Genomic DNA, 18,044 nt, shown 5'->3' on the forward strand with positions numbered 1-18,044 from the left:
ATAGAATTGACAGAAAAAAGATTTTTTTACTATGACCTCTAAAAAATTTGTTTTTAGCAACCTAAGTTACTGGAAGAAATTATTTACTAGACCTTTAAAGAACTTATCTTTGGCAACCTAGATCAAAGGGTGAAAACTGAAAGAACTAACACACAGAATTATCTTAGGTTAGATCCTTCAATTTTGTTCAAGCAACAAGCAAAGCAATCACTCACTTCACTTGATCACACAGTAAAAAACATGCATTAAGCAACTGAAAATTATTATTCATCAAAAAGTTTATCAGAATGAGTCACAAATTCTACAAAAAAAAAATACTGAGTACCGTCGGATTTATCTGCAGATTTATCAAATAAATTCACCGATAACTAGTTTAACAGATTGAATTTGACGGTATAAACGGCACTGGAAAATTTTTACTGGTGGATTATTTCGTTTGACGCTAATTACTGACGAATTTTGTGTCAGATTTTGCAACGAAAATTTTTTACGATAACTTTGACACCATATTGTGTTTTGTGGCATTCAATTATCGTCGGATTATTTTGTCGGTATGCCCTTTTTTTTGCACCATTAGCGTACAATTAGTAGTCAAGTTTAAATTTTTGTTTACAAAATTAGGCACAAATTCAAAATTACCATAAATCAACTAATGATTTTATTAAATATCAATGATTTGAATATAATAAAAAGTCAGAGAAGTAAAATACAATGAAACAGACATAAAATAAATTAAATCCCTAAACTCTACGGATCCCGGTAATCGTCGTTGTCTTCGTCTTCTCCCTGCTGAGGCGGCGAACTAGGTGCTGATGTCGGTGTCCCACCAGCAACGCCGCTGCCTCGAACGCGCATATGCTCATTGTACACCCCCATCTGGTCTCGCAAATGCTCTAGCCGCTTCAGCTTCTCCGTCAGCTCTGACCTGATGGAAATGGTGTCTCCCACGCATGCAAGAAACTCGTTGTACCTCTGCTCAGACTACTGAGCTTGTTGGTGAAGCTCCTGTGTGAGCTTCTGCAACTCCTCCCTCAATTCGACAACTTCCTCGGGAACGACAAGACTGGTGGTAGAGGCAGAGACAGATGAAGCTGCCAATATGGAGGTACAGAGGCTGCTGGCGAAGAACGACCCCAACCTGTAGAGACGATTCTTGTAGGGTTCAGAGGCAATCTCGCGCCAAACTCTATCAGGATCTACGATTGAGGCACCAGAGCCGGGGTCATCCCTACTAGGTTGAGATTGCTAGGTCGTGGCCTCTAATCTCTGCGTGTAGTCCTCCTGTGTAACACACGTTGTGATTAGAATGACAGTTAATTGACTTTAAACCGAATACATTTTCAAACTTAGAATTAATTGAAACTCACATAATGAGTCGCAGACTGCTTATCAGCAAATCTCTCATTGTTGACCTTTAATGTGTGGGTATACTTGAAGGTCTATGTCAATGTTTTCTCATGCTCCAACGACTTAGACTACACATATTAAAACCAACTAATAAAATAAATCAAGTAACAATTAATTTAAGTAATAATTAACAAAGATTAGCAAACTACATACCAGCTTGCTCTTCATCTTCATGAAAGTCGCCAACCCACCGGTATACTTCGACGACCTCGACAAAGTCCTGCTAGTTCTGTTCGTCAGACGGTGACGCTTGAACCCCTCATCAGTACTAAAATGGACGTCTAATTCCTTCTTAATATCTGAATGGAGCCAAATTGTGAGGTGGTCGCGCCCTTGACAAATGTCTTGCATCATCTGCTGAAGTCGCCTAGCTATCTGGTGATCATAGATCTTCCTGATCAAGATATCATGTTCCTTATCCCATATAATTTCTCTTGCACAAAGTAATTCAACAACATTAGTTAGTCCAAATAAAATACAGTTAATTGAACAACATTGGGTCTTACCACCCACTTCTGAAACCATTGCTCTCTGATCTCAACAAGGTTCTTCGTGTAGCTCGGTCATGGGTTGTCGTACATGGAATTAATCACATTGGAGATCTCCTATGTACATGCATTGTTATTTGGTGCAAATCTATCAATGAAAAACTTAAGATTAACAAACACATAAAAATACATAAACTAAACAAATTCAAAATAGATTGCGGGTAAAAGATGTTAAAATAGTATGTACTTATACCTGCATGCCATCAGGCCAAATTCTCATTCGTATGATGGGTAGTGGTGGAGGAGCATCTGGCTAGGGCGCATTAAAGGAATCACCCACTGTGGGCTCTGTCGCTAGAGCTAGGTAGAGGGGGCGTAGCAGAAGGAGCCACGTAGTTGGGGTTCGGGACCATGATGAACTGCTGGTCCGGTGGACCCGCCTATGACATCACAAGGGTCGACGGGGTAGTCGGGGTAGAGGGCGATGGCTGAGAAGTCCTTGGAATACCGGTGAAAACTCTCCCTCTACCACGACCATGAGACCCACTCATGACACCTCTGCTACCTGTCGTCATATCTGCAAAAAAAATACCAATTAACATTAATCAGCATATATACAACACAAATTCTTCAATATTTATATTATTTCAAAAAAAAATGACATAACCTCCCCTAAAATTGGACATATATCCACGTTTACAGTTCCCACAAATCCAACTAACCTCAATCCACAACATCAGTCAAAATTCAATTAAATTCACAATATTTTCAATAGAATATATTAACTTGTTTATACTATTGTATACATTTATAAGGGCATCATGTATAATAATATTTATAAAAAAAAACTCTTAATTGGTTTATACACATATGTAAGTTTAGGAAACCTGAATCTATAATGTTTAATTTCTTCAAACTACCTTTTGGTAGACACAATCTTAGAGGTAGATATACTAGACTTATTCCTAAAACAAAACTTATAATGAGTAATAGACTTAAGTTGGAAGTAGAAATTTCTCGGTTTGACGAATTTTTATTCTTACTTCACAAGTTATGTTGTCTAATAAAATTGTTTAATGGAGACATTAAATTGAAAAGGCAACATTTTTGTTTGCCTTGTGCTAAAAAATTTCAGCAAATAATTGTTATACATGTCCATCCAATCATCATGAGGTTTATTTTGCAATAATGACTTCATAATATATTACTTCATATTTATTTATAATAATTTCATATTTTCTATGCATTTATATAGATTAACATAATGGATACTCAACTAGAACTAATCCTTTATGTTCTCATTAATTCATAGAAGTTATTACATTGCGAAAATTGTAAGACACAAGTACTAGCACAGACAACATATGATGATTTAGATACAATATATAATTAATATAATTTCTATAATATTAATTATATATCTTCAAATATCATAAGCAAGTAAATTAAACTTAATAGTTGAAATAATATTTAATATAGTCACGTAGAAAATGCTAATTATTAATTATTTAGGCTTTAACGAGGGAATTTATCTTCATGGCCTGAACCCATGATGAAGAGTTGTTTGCCATAATTTTTCAATACTAAACATAAAGTCTCCACACTCATTAATATTCCATTCTTCTAAGACATGTAATTAACATATGATAGCCAATTCTACTTACTAACTATAAATTAACATGCAACTAAATACTTAATTAACTTAAATAAAGAAAAAGAGTGATCATGGAACCTAAACTTCGAACAGAGGAAGAAAAACTCAGAAAAAAGAGATATGCAGTGACAGCGACAATCGCTGTTGGTGGAACGCCACAGTGGTGCTGGACGGCGAGACACGAACAAAGAAGGAGAAAAGGAGTCATAGCTAACGGAGGGAAAGAGGAGGAATGAGCTGGTTTCGGTGAGGAGGCAGCGACAGTGGTGGGGCTGACGAAACGGCAAAGAGAAGAGAGGGTTAGAGAGAGTGGGAGAAGAGAGGTTAAAGAGAGGGGGGATTTCGAAATGGGAGGGGAGAGGGTTTACGCTTCAAATTTTAGGGCTTGTTATCGTCGGATTTACTGGCAGATAAATCCGACAATAACGCAGTGTGTGTCACCAAAACGAAGCATTTCACTAATTGGGCTTACCGGAAGAAAAATCCATCGGTAAATCGCACGCTACATTTCAAGCCTATTTTTTTCCGTTTTTCTTCCGATTATTATCGGCGAAGTTACCGTTGAAAGTGTAAATTAACTGATTAAGCCGACACTAATGTGCGACGCTAAATTCGACGGTAAATCCGACGATATTCAATATTTTTTTTGTAGTAAAAGAGTGTTTAAATAGATCTCTAACATATCAGTCTAAAAATGGATCAATCAGATAAAATAACTTATTGGATTAGATAAGATAACTTAATTTAAATATGCTAAAAAATAAAATAACAATTTAAATCAAATTTGATCCTATTGAATTAGATCATATTGATTTAAATTTAAAATCTCTAATATGAATACAATTATGTTGACTATGAATCCGGTGTTGTATGAAAAAACCAAATACTTTCAGCTAGACATTCAAGTTGTTCAAGACGAACTGAACAAAAAGTTGCTGAGTGTAGTTCATATACCAAAAAGTGACGAGTTGCACTAATTTTAACTAAACCATTGAGTACAATATCATTTGACAGACTCAAACACAAATTCAAAGTGGTTCCAAAACCACTCTTGAGTTTGAGGGAGAGGGGATATAAAGGGTGATTAGGCTTTGAATCTTGGACAAACTTCTTAAGTTGTAGTGACCTATAAATATATACCTCTCCTTTAGAGAATATATCATCAGTTCAATATTCACATTCAATTTTTCTAATTCACTAATTTATTTCTTTTCTTCATCACTAAAAAGACTCTGTTCTCACTCTCTCTCTTGTTTTCTCTAAAATTTGTAAGATCGTTTCAAAAGTAATAATAATAAATAAGTATTATTTAGTAAACTATTTTTGCTAAGAATTTCGCACTTTCTTAATAAAAAAATCTATTATTTTTAATAAACAATCATATATAGGAAAAACATAATTTTAAGTTAGATAGTGATATTCAACAAGATATAATACATTAAATTTTTTCATGGTCAACAATATATCATATCAAATTTATTAAGACAAATTATTAAAAGCAATATAGAAAAGAAAAGAAGAAGCAATACTTAAATAAATAACAATGTCATATAAATTAAACGAATCAAATCAACAACGTTATTTAGTAACTATTGTTTTCCAAAAATAACATATGAATATTAGAAATCAACCACGACATACTTGAATATATTATATTTATTATACATTTTTTTTATCAATTTAATTAATCAATAAAATAATCAAATACTTTACAACAGAATAATTAAATTTTTTATAATAAAATAATCGAGTTTTTGCAAAAAATAATTAATTTTTTCATGAGCACAAAAAAATAGTCATATTACATTTTTACTTTTTTTTAATTTATATTTTGATTATAGATATAAATGTAATTTGATCATATCATTTATAAAACTTAATCATAAACATGAATAATTTATTATTTATGTGACTATATGTTCATTTTGTATCTCTACGAATGACCGAATGATAAATATATAAATAAATAAAAATCCTCAAAGACTGATGTGGTATTGTAAACTCATTTATTGCTAAACAAATTATATATATATATATATATATATATATATATATATATATATATATATATATAGTTTAGGGTCAGTGTTTTTTTAAAATTTAATCAGTATTTAATTAAAAAAAAAATTTTATATTATTAAATAAAATTTTATATTATTAAAATATTAATAATAATTAATTAATGACTATAAATTACAAAATTTACTATACCCTGGTACTCCTAAAAAAAATATTGCTATTGCTAAAGAAGCCAATAGAAGAAAGCTTCAGCTTAGGCTTGTAAAAGGCTTGTAAAGTTGTAACAAGTCAATCACACACAAAACACAACAAAAAGCGGCACAGACACAACACATTATTCGCATAAACTCAACACCCCACTTCCCTTCTTTGCTTCCCTGCTTCCTTCTTTTTCTCCTCTCAACAAAACAAACTAACAAACAAACTTGTTATTCTCTCTCTCTCTCTCTCTGAAAAAGCAACACAATTTAGAATGAGAACAATCATCAACCTCTGTAAATTACTAAGCTTCTTAATCTTAGCACCAAATTCACCCACTCCTATTGTTTTTCCTTCATAAAACAACCCATTTATTTCTTCACACGCTTCAAGTTCAATCTGTTTGAGCTTCTGAAAGCAAATTAGGGTTTTTCTTCTTATTCTTTAATTTTTTATTATTTTCGGGAGGAATTGGTGGATTATCATGCCGCCGGCTCTGATGAACCCGCTGATGCCGCCGCCGCCACCTCCGTCGGTGTCGGTGTCCGCGCCGCCGGAGCTTGAAGGCTCCGACGATGTTTCCGGGAGATCGGTGACTCAAAAGAGGCGATTCGGTGATCTGAGAGGGTTGCAGTGGCGTGTTGATCTTGGGGTTTTGCCTTCAGAGTCTTCAACTTCCATTGATGATCTTCGTAGGGTCACCGCTGACTGTAGAAGGAGGTAAATCAGCTGAATAATCATGTTCTTGTACTTCTTTTGATTTCAGTGTCGGTGTTCGTTTCCGTAAATTTGGAATCTTTGTTTTTACTTTATATTCAGTGCTTGTTGATACATGATATAGCAATTTACCTTATTGATGGTGCGCATAACAATATACTCTATCGATTTTATGTATATAGAATTGAGGGTACTCGATTTTAAATGGACATCAAGTCATACAAAAACATAGGACCTTTTTATTATTTAAGTTGCAAAAGTGCTGCTGATATATGAATCAAGACTGTATTGATTGTTCAATAGGTGGGAAATACAAGAAGATTAAGCTGTTTCTGCATTTGGCTTTGGGTATTTGAGTATTTTGTTTATGTTTTGTTTGGAAGGGTTGTTGTTTGTATATGTCATAATGGTGTAAACTAGAAGGGCTGCATATTCATTCAGCTAATTGTATTGAATGCATAATCAATAGTAACTATCAACTGACTTTTGGTATTGTCAGGTATGCGAATCTGAGAAGGCGTCTTCTGGTTGAACCGCATATCCCGAAGGATGGAAGTAACTCACCCGATCTTACCATGGATAATCCACTTTCACAAAATCCAGGTAATTTTTTTGTTTTTCCAAGTAACAATATGTATGTAGATTTCAGATCCCTGATTCAGCAGTTATATTATCACAATTCACAATGCTAATGTACACTATCCTCATCATGTGAGTATCCTATTAGTGGTTGCTAGGTTATATACCTATTGTGTGTTTTTGAAGTCTTTTTATAAATGAAAAATTCAGTTTGCTTTGTGGTTGTAAAGCCATGCTCCCTACTTATTCTGTGGAATTTCATTTCAGAATTATGCTAATAATTATTGTCAGTTTTAAAGATGCTGATGTTAAATAAGTATGTTGTTGTTGCGTACATTGCCTTATATTGTAATTCTGTCCAGTAGATTTCTAATAGTTAGCCTTCTCTATCTCTTTAAGCTAAGAACAGTTGAATTTCATCTCTTGTAAATGACACATGGATTTTAAATGCAGATAGTACATGGAGTCGCTTTTTCCGTAATGCGGAGCTAGAGAGAATGGTTGATCAGGATTTATCACGTTTATATCCAGAACATGGGAATTATTTCCAGACACCAGGATGCCAAGGCATTTTAAGACGCATTTTATTACTTTGGTGTCTCAGGCACCCAGAATGTGGTTATAGACAAGGTAAAGATATGTCTAAATCTTCTAAGAAACATAAAAAAATACAGAAAAAGCGGGGACTGAAAACTAAGTGATTAACACATTGAGATACCTAATACTTATTAAAATATGTCCTTAGTTATGCTTCCAGGCTTTCAGATTAGGTTTCCTTTGGTTTAGTATATATGTTATAAAACTAGTTCGCTTGTTGGTAAATTTTTCAATTCACTTAATTTATAGGAATGCACGAGTTACTTGCTCCTCTACTTTATGTTCTCCAAGTTGATGTGGAGCGTCTTTCAGAAGTTCGAAAGCTTTATGAAGATATCTTCACCGACAAATTTGATGGCCTTCTATATCAGGAGAATGATCTTTCTTACAGCTTTGATTTTAGAAAATCTCAAGACTTGCTGGAGGATGAAATTGGCTCTCATGGAAATGCAAAAGTCAAAAGTCTTGATGAGCTTGATCCTGCATTACAGACCATTGTATTGCTGAGTGATGCTTATGGAGCTGAAGGTGAACTGGGCATTGTTTTATCTGAGAAATTCATGGAACATGATGCTTATTGCATGTTTGATGCTTTAATGAGTGGTGTCCGTGGTTCAGTTGCGATGGCCGATTTCTTCTCTTCCTTCCCTGTAGCAGGGTCGCAAACTGGCCTGCCTCCTGTTATTGAAGCTTCTACTGCATTGTATCATTTGCTGTGTCTTGTGGATTCATCTCTGTATAGCCATCTTTTGGATCTTGGTGTTGAACCCCAATACTTTTCTCTCCGATGGTTGCGAGTTCTATTCGGACGTGAGTTTTCACTTGACAATCTATTGATAATCTGGGATGAGATCTTTGCATCGGATAATAGTAAAGTTGAAAAAAGTGTTGATGACAACATAGACTGGGGTTTGAGGATTTTGCATTCTCCTCGTGGAGCATTTATTGCAGCTATGGCTGTTGCAATGCTACTTCATTTAAGATCTTCACTGCTTGCTACCGAAAATCCTACCACCTGTCTTCAGAGATTATTAAACTTTCCTGAAAACATTAATATTAAAAAGCTGCTGGAGAAGGCCAAATCATTGCAAGCTCGTGCACTAAGTGTTGATATTTCTTCTCCATCACCTTTGATTATAGGATATCATCTCCAAAGTAAATCAGTTATGACGCGATCTCAGACCCTTCCTTCTGAAACTGTGTCTCCAAAAACTCCTGTAAATTTGTTAACTGACAGCTACTGGGAAGAAAAATGGAGGGTTGCACATGAGGCTGAAGAACTTAAGCAAGATGGTATCGAACAACAGATTCCGACTCGGAAAAAGGGCTGGACAGAAAAGGTAAAAAACACACTGAGAAGAGCGGGATCTGATCCACCACCTTCAAGGATTAAGAATGGCAAAAAGGAATCTAAGGTGGTTAGGCGAAACATATTGGAAGCGCTTCATAAGGCACTTGGACCTGAGGAAGAAGCAGAACAAATGGATTGCCATGAAATCCTATGCAAGCAGGAAAATATTTCTGAAGCAGCTGAAGGTGTGCAGCAAAATGATAACTCTAAAGGCGACAACAGTTACTCATCTGATGATAGATGTCCAAGTGGAAATACAGGGATAGAGGAAAGCTCCTCTGTATATTCTGACTCAACTAGCCCGCCTAATGAGGCCAATTATCATGAAATTACCTCGCAGGGAAGTAGTGTTGCCTCTAATTTATATCTTGACGAATGCGATGAAACTGCAGATACCAGTCTCAGTGATCCACCTCTTCCAGTCTCTGATCATCCTGAGAGCATACCTGAAACATCAGAGTCCACTGATGTTGATGTTGATAAATCTGAGAACATACCTCAGATGTCAGGGTGCAATAATAATGATCCAGGAAATTCTGCTACACATCCCAAGGAGAAAAAGCAGAATAAATTTCAGTGGTTTTGGAAGTTTGGACGGAATACCGTTGAGGGTATATCGGGGAAAGTAGGAGCTGCTTCTGAACCTACAAAATCCACCAGCAGCTGTAGTAACCAAAGTAATTCGCAACCACCTGTCTCTTCTACCACCAGTGAGCATTTCACTTCTGTTAGTAGCAAAGGAGATTCTGTAGACCAGAATGTGATGGGCACTTTGAAGAATATTGGACAGTCTATGCTTGACCATATCCAGGTAAAGTTGCTTCTATCTGTCACGCTCAAACTGATCACAAGTTAAACTGAAGATAATTTTGTGATTACATAACATGCTGTATAGACCTCAGGATTGATCTCTTTCGCCTGGTTTCAACTTGTTTGTCTTATCTACTTCTTTTAATGATGCAGGTAATTGAATCTGTTTTCCAACAAGACAGGAACCAGGGAGTCTCAGTGGAGAACTTATCTAAAAATATTCTTGTTGGCAAAGGGCAGGTTACTGCCATGGCAGCTCTCAAGGAGCTTCGGAAGATTAGCAATATTCTGTCTGAGATGTGAGGTGAACCTTGCAATTGTTATATGTACATATAGTTTCTGTAATTACAATTCTTTAGTTCCAATAAGATGAGCTTCTTATGTTAGTGTTCACTTGTAGTATCCACCAAAGTTTTGCAGATGTTCCAAGAGATGAATATGTAAATACATTTATCCGGTCACATAATAAATGATCATTATTGTTGTATTCTCATTTACATTTTTGATGATTGATAATTTGCTCTATTTTTTCCATTTCCTGTGAAGATGTGATCAGTTGCAGTCCAAGTTGACCAAGACGAGTTTATAATTTTAATGTTTGTGGTTCAATGCTTTTTTATACCTGTAATCATGGGATAATTTTTTAAAGGTCTCCATTAGTACCTCTTTTAGGACATAAAAAATATAGAAATGCTGAGTCAGTAGAAACGTAAGAAACTAGAAATCTGTCCAGACATAAAGATAATGCTGAGATAGAGGCATTTTGTCTAGCTGTATTTATTTACTTTATCAAATGATTTTGTAGGTCTTCTAATATTTCTTGCATTTATATTTTAGAAGAGTTTCCAAACATAGCCTAATTGGCACTGCGTTTGAAGTGTATTGCTGTTTACTACTCTTTAGTAGGCTCTGGAGATGATTTGACAAGTAATTATGTTTATCTAAAATATGAATTTCTTTAAATTATCATATCTTATGAGTGAGATATATGGTAAAAGAAATAATACCGTGGCAAAGGACTTGGAACTTCTAAATTGGTTCAATTAGAATACAATTTACAAGTGACCACTGGTAGTGGATCCTTTGTGGTCCAATTGAAGCTTATGGTAGTAGTGGGATTGGCACAAACTGACAAACCAGAACACCACACAAATTATTGAATTAGGTAGAAAAGGACAACCTCCAATCTAAGGAATGACAATACTCATCCATAATGGGACAGATTTGTTGATGGGTCATCCATTCCTATTTATTAATTATAAAATTTTCATATGTGCGTCCAAATTTACACCTATCCTGTGTATCTGAAAAAGGAAAAAAATATTATATCTATTCCTTAAGCGAATATTTTGTTGGTATAGAAGTGAACCAATAAGACTGGTTAATATAATATGTAAGTGATTTGGTTGCATCACACCATTTGTCTTGAAGAAATGAGCAATGGCCACAAACAGAGCTTTGGCAATGGCACAACACACAAATTAGATAGCCACAACAGAATGCATTCCGTAACACACACTTTAATATTAGTTGTATATATAGAAGAAAATAAAATTGGACAGATTTGTTGATGGGTCATCTAACTTTTTTATTAACACATTGCTTTCCCTTCTGAATTATATATCAACTGTTGAAAATGAAGGTTATATAAAGGGATAAACAAGCAAAAAGTATTAAATGAGACGTGGACATTTTTGAATTGCCCTTTAGAATTATTCGACCATCATTAAGGAATTTTCAGCTAACTGTTTAAGGGAAATGTTAGGGGAATAAATTATTTTTTAAATAAAATTTAACAAAATTTTTCTTTTTTTTATGTCTCTCTTTCTTTTTCTCCATTTTCAACTAAAATTTTTCGATTCCCAATCCTTAAGTTATTGGATCAACTCAGTTAAACTTAATTACTTATTCATGTAGCATCGCTGAAAGTTTATTTGTTATATTTTATACAATAGAATAGTGAGTAAAAAGTCAACTTAGTCTTCCAAATTTTACGTGCTAATCAAATTGGTTTCAAGTTTCAGTTAAATTAAATTATTAAATTGATTCTCCAGAAGTTAACTAATTGATGAGAATCCAGTGCTAATGACTAATAGTAACTCGCGTTAGTTAATTTGAAAGTAATTAATTCGAACCAATTGAAATTAGAAGACCAATTTAACTTTTGTGTGCAATTCTATTATCTAATATTTGAGTGAACTACCATTCTAATCCTTAAAAGATTCAATTTTTAATAAAATGACTAAGAAATAAGAAATAACATTTTGACTTTAAATATAATTTTAATTTGACAAAATAATAAAATATACCATTTTTATAAATAACAAACAAGCATTTGATTCAACTTTTTGTTAAAACAATAAAAAATTATTTAGAAGATACATGAAAAAAAAGAAAGAAAAAATTCAATCTCAAAACTCTTACAAATTTCTTTGGAAATATGTTGCCATTCAATAAAAATACAATTGAAAAGAAAATCACTAAATATAAAATTACCAAATTTAAAAGATATAAAAAGATATTTTTTCTAATTTTATAAAAGTTGCATTAAAATTTAATCTCTAATTTTTTTAACATGCTTTGCAATATTTGGTACACTTTGTCAAATGAAAATCATTTTCACAATGACGGAAATTAAAATAAAGTATTTAAATATTCTAAAACTGTAATTCTATCAAATTTTAAAAATGTACCTTGCTTGCAGCATTAGTTGGGAAAAAAGACTTGACACGGGTTCTGGATGCTCAAAAAGACAAGAACTAATAAGAAAATAACAAAGAAAACTTAAGCGGAAAATCGAAAAGTCATTGACCACTTTGAGATGGTGCAAAGCTAGAAAAGAAAAAAGCTGTTGTATCTACAATCCAACTAATGATACAAAAATGACACCCTATAGTTGCAACATACTATTTTTCGCTGGATTATAGCTGCACCTAACTATGTATGTGTAAAGTCATGGCACTAGGAACTTCTGATGCTATACATTTTATTTCATAAGATCCTTCCCCACATCTCGGGTACGCTCTCATGCCTCAACTCGATAAGGCTTTGTTTGGTACAAACTATAGATTCAATCCATATGGTTGTGGAACCCCGGGAGAAGGGAGGTGATAAATCCAAAGACAATCATCTGGATCTCCTTTACAATGCCCCACCATTGGTTGCCACCATTGACTCTGCCAGGTTCTGCCTCGTTTTCGTTCTCAGCTGCCCGGTTGCCATCATTGACGGGCTGATTCCCAACCTCAGCTTCAGGCTGACCCTCTACAGAAATTAACAATAAGCAAATGCAAACTAGGTTCAATAAGTGATCCAAAGTGAATTAAATTGACCCTCTTCATACAAAACCAGGTAACACATTGGGAAAATGAGGTCCAGTTGCCCCCATCCACAAATCTAAAGGTGAAAATGAAGCTCAACAGTGAACATACAACAACAGTAACTAAACCTAATGACCCTAGGTTAGGTTGCCTTTCAAGAAACACATACTTTTTAAACTACTATATCGAGATCATTATTGCTTCACTTCATTCACCAATGTTGCTCAAAACAAGTGCATGCAAAATCACATGAATAAAACAAATGCAAATCATACCTGCTGGGGCTGCATTGTCAGCCCCCTGCCTTGCAGCTGGAACATTTTCGGCCCTGGGTGCAGCAGGTCTTGGTGGTTGAGGAGGAGCTGCTGCTCTCTGCATACCTTGTGAAAGCCATCTTACAATTGGTGTCAAAGCTCCAGTTTGGTAACTATAACACATACAAATATAAGTAGGTAAATAATCCAGCTTCCATTGACAACCGAAGCAATACTAAATCCAGCCATATCCAATGGCACTTATATTGACATAGAAACACATCTGCGGAACATATCAGGTGTAGTGTATATACAAAATTGAATAAATAAGTAAATAAATAAAAGAAAAGAAATTTATATTAGAAGCATTTCCTGGGTTTGTGACCTAGACAGAAGATGAAAGCTAAAAAAAATCTTAAAACTGAAAACTAGAAGGACAAATACTTACAAATATACAATAGCAGCGAAAAACACAAGGACAATAAGCCTCTGTCTCGAACCATCTTGGTTGAACAAAAAGATCACAGCAGCAAGTTTTAACATAAGCAGCAAATCAATTTGAAATGCAATTTGAAATCTCCTAACAACAACTTGTCTTTGAGGTGCAGGATGCTGCTGCTGTTGAGGATGCTGCTGCTGTGCTGCTTGCCCCTGATTTTCGCTTGCAGCAGCAGCATCAGAACTTGCCCTGCTGCTGATAGTGCTCATTCAGTTAAAGAAACAATTAATATATTTGTCCACATAAAAAATGAAATAAAATAGAATCTTCACAAATCAAACAATCCTTGTATAAAATGTCATCATTTTGTTTCAGTTTTCCTCTTAAGATCATGTTTATCACTTAATGTACTGAGAACTTTGAAAGCAGACTACACAACTGGATTTGATGCAGGAGGTTATAAGAATTAGAAAGTCCAATATTTAGCCCAAGCTCAACAAGGCTGTTCATATTACAGGAAAATTTCAATCGGGTCAAACCATGTTCAGAACCACAATCTCTATATTCATAACTTCTCACTCAGTTCCATCCCACATAAGAAATGCTCAATATCAGCATGAATGATAATGTTCATCATAATAGCAAGTCTATGTTACAGAAATGCAATGATGCCATGTGGTGCAGCCTAGCATTAGTATTTATTTATTTTTTGTTTATTTTAACATTTGATAGTTTTCAGATAAGGTGAGAAAGCTTTGTAAATCCGATTTAACTGTTAGGGCTATGAATCAATATTTCTACCGACTTCGTTTCAACTTTCAAATACTTAACCAGGCTTCATAAAGAAAACACACTTCTTGTCATCAAGCTCATCCTTATCTTACTGATCCATCTCTCTGGGTCACTGAACCATCATCTTCTAACCATATCACTTCTCGCTATTCAAACTTCAAATTCATTGCCTAATGACAAAACCTCATGAAATTGGGACCCACACATGGATCTTAGATCAAACTAAACACATAACGGTCATTGTAAGAATCTTTTATATAGTTTGGAAATTTGAGAAAACTATTTGTGCACAGGAAGCTTTGCTGAGCACTGATATAGTGCATGTCTGTCCTATATTTTACTTAACATAAAGACTCTACAAGAAACATAATATAAAAAAGTACAGATATAAGCTATTGCTCATTTATTTCCTACATTGATAAGTTAATTTCCAGAAAATCCATACACTACAAAATATACTTAAAAAGAAGAATAGTAGCAAAAACTAATAGATACTTAAATACTCTAAAGACGTAGTACCAGAATATCATCACGACGAAACAATTTAGCCACTTACGTGGGTGTGCGGTAAGTCAGTGGGATCAGATTGTTATATGGAAGTCCAGTAACATGTCCATTAAACTGATTAAACGGATGAACAGGAACTGCATATATGCCTGCTCCACGGTTCCCCTGTGCCAGTTCGTCATTCTGCGGTGGCGTTAACCCTGGAACCACTGCAGGGTACATAGCAGGAAACATTGGATAGTAGTATCCAGGAGGATATGCCGGAAAACTGGGAAAACCTGGCACCTGAAACAACCAGAATTACACAAAAATTCAGATCTTCATCTACTTCTACAGTCAAATGATCAAAATACACCCATTTAAGGCAAAAAAAAACAACTGTTCCAGGCTGCGTTTCAATAACATGTAGCCTCAAAATATGGACTTCAAAAACAAGTTTTTAGCTGAAATTAGGTTTCAAAGTACACAATATTGAAGAAATATCACGCCCACATTTTCAATTTCACTTGAATTTATCTTCACTGAGCTTGATTCTCTAAACAGAACAATGCCAGAGATGTTGCAAGATGCCGATTTGATCTCAGCAATAATGCTCCTAATTTATCAACTAAGAAATCAAACAGCCAAAATGGTTTAAAAAATGAGGAAGAAAACCCTATTTCGAGTCCCAATCATAACAAAATCCAAGGAATTAAGACATAGAAGAGAAAAAGAAACTATAATTGAAGTGGATAATAGCGAAACCTGGGGCTGTTTGACGGAATCAGGAGGCGATTTTTGAGAAGTAGAGGAAGGAGGTGGTGGTGGTTGTGAGGAGGTGGATGGCGCCGTTTCGGGAGGGTTTTCCGCCATGTTGGTAAAAAGGAAGAAATGTTGTTTTCTGTTTTGTTTCAGAATTTATTCAACGGAAATATAAATATAAATGTTAATGAGGTGAAGTGAAGTGATAGGGATTGCCGATCAAGGGAGACGAAGAATTGGGATGTGGAACTTTCTGATTTGGAAGACCAATTTGTTCGTTCATTTGCTTGTCGTCTGGATTCGTGGCACTAACCAATCACCATTTGACACGTCAACATATCAAAATTACCAAACCCAAGTAGTATTTATTATGTAAATCTCTTTTACATTAACAATTCTAATCATATTGATTTGTGAGGTCAAAACAATAGGTTAATGTTACTACTTATTAAAACTTTATATTTTATAACATGATTTTTAAGTGTTTAAATTTATAAATTTATATTATTATAAAGATTATTAGATTGATTAATATTATTTGATAATATTATCAAAATATTATAGTTGAGTATTAGTTTATAAAAAAAAATCATAAAAATTTTGTTATTTAATATATAATTTATTTTATTAAAAAATAAATTATTATTTCTTAAATTAGTAAATATATTTTTTTAATTTTTTATACTATTTTATCTAACAATAATTGTTATTAGAAAAAAAATGATTGAATTATCCAACAATATAAGTATAAAATAATTTTTTATTTTAAAATGAATTTTGGTTAATGAGATAAAATTTAAAATAATATTTTATTTTTTATTCAAATTTAAATTTGAATTTAAAATAGATTAACAACTCACCTTTTTAATTTTAATAACATAAAAAAATTGGTTCGGTGAAAAATATTTAGCATCTAATAATTTTAGAGTAATTATCCAAATCAATCTCTAAGAATTTTAAAAGTGAACATTTTAGTCCCCAAAAAATTAATACACAAATTAATCCCCAACGTTTTTCTCTGTCAGACATAATAATCCCTCGTTTATTTTCCAGCATGACTCACTAACGAAAAATGCTGAGTTAACACGCAAACTCAGACATGTGACAGTTAAGTGTACAAGGAGGTAGGACAAAACAGTCAATGGCATTAACAGACAAAACATTGACCTTCATTGCCACTCACTACCCTTCACTTTCCATCACCTTCCTCATCTCCATTCTCCCCCACACCCACCACTATCCAAAAACAATGCATCTCCACCGCCACTGCACCCTCTATCACCTTCCTCCACCTCCCTCCAGTCGCACTCCCTACTGATCTCAACTCAAACACTTAGACAAACTCACAAGACCCATATCGCTAACTTGAATCTTCTCAAGGTGAACATCAATCAATGCAGCATCCAGCATGGAGGTTCCCAATCTTCTCATCGTGTCATCCCAATCCCCTAAACACCCAATTATTTTCAAATATTATAGCTTTTTCGACACAATCAAAAGGGGCATGAAGCTCTGACCATTCACGATCTCCTTCAAGCAAACAGAAGTCAACGACGTCGTTTTGGAACTAACCATCTCCTCACCATCATGTGCCCCATGTAGCCGCTTAACAGAGAGCTCTTCCAAACTGTGGCAATGGCTCACAACAACGTTAATTCCCTTAATATAATCCATGCACGAAGCGCAATCTGAATTAAACCTTCGTCGTTCATGCTCATTGACCTATTGTCACACCTCAGAGTAAGTTTTGTAAACACTTTAGAGATTCTTGTGGGTGATGAGGGCTGAGGCTGAGTCAGATAACTCAAAATCGAGTCTGAACGAATTGTTGCTGTAACGACCCAATTTTCAATATGTCTAGATCATACCGAAAATTGAGCGCTACCAATTTGTCTTCCTAATTATTATCTATTATTTATCATATGAGCCTGATTCGTTGTTAAAAGCGTAGTTAATTTGCGAGGTGTACTTTTTTTTTAAAACGTTTGGATTAATAGGCGGAACCACTCATAATCAATTTACAAGTAATAACAGATAAAACAGTTATAAACAACCACACATAAATACATCACGAGTAGCTAGCAACATTCAGTTATCCAGCCTTTATTAGAGTATAGACCTTTAGTTAGAACACCCCTAGATATAGCTAGATAATAACTATATACATATAC

General features: G+C 34.3%; 2 protein-coding genes across 3 annotated transcripts; one reads left to right on the forward strand and one right to left on the reverse strand.

The window, feature by feature from the left end:
• The first annotated feature begins 5,848 nt into the window (after nucleotides 1-5,848).
• LOC107639172 (Ypt/Rab-GAP domain of gyp1p superfamily protein) lies at nucleotides 5,849-10,313 on the forward strand. Its single transcript, XM_016342615.3, has 5 exons — nucleotides 5,849-6,486; nucleotides 6,983-7,086; nucleotides 7,516-7,692; nucleotides 7,909-9,821; nucleotides 9,974-10,313. The coding sequence occupies exons 1-5, from the start codon at nucleotides 6,251-6,253 to the stop codon at nucleotides 10,121-10,123; spliced, it is 2,580 nt and encodes an 859-aa protein (XP_016198101.1). The 5' UTR covers nucleotides 5,849-6,250; the 3' UTR covers nucleotides 10,124-10,313.
• Nucleotides 10,314-12,499: 2,186 nt separating this feature from the next.
• Nucleotides 12,500-16,183, reverse strand: LOC107639171 (uncharacterized). Of its 2 annotated transcripts, none has more exons than XM_016342613.3 (5): nucleotides 15,877-16,183; nucleotides 15,182-15,417; nucleotides 13,843-14,088; nucleotides 13,416-13,567; nucleotides 12,500-13,084 (listed from the first exon to the last, which is right to left on the reverse strand). In XM_016342613.3, the coding sequence occupies exons 1-5, from the start codon at nucleotides 15,982-15,984 to the stop codon at nucleotides 12,891-12,893; spliced, it is 936 nt and encodes a 311-aa protein (XP_016198099.1). In that variant the 5' UTR covers nucleotides 15,985-16,183; the 3' UTR covers nucleotides 12,500-12,890. The 2 variants fall into 2 exon arrangements, with proteins under 2 accessions (XP_016198099.1, XP_016198100.1); XM_016342614.3 differs by having other exon boundaries at nucleotides 13,843-14,085; nucleotides 15,877-16,141.
• Between the last annotated feature and the right edge of the window lie 1,861 nt (nucleotides 16,184-18,044).

Source organism: Arachis ipaensis, chromosome B4 (assembly GCF_059453495.1).
Source record: "Arachis ipaensis isolate K30076 ecotype BB chromosome B4, ASM5945349v1, whole genome shotgun sequence".
Classification (NCBI taxonomy): domain Eukaryota; kingdom Viridiplantae; phylum Streptophyta; class Magnoliopsida; order Fabales; family Fabaceae; genus Arachis; species Arachis ipaensis.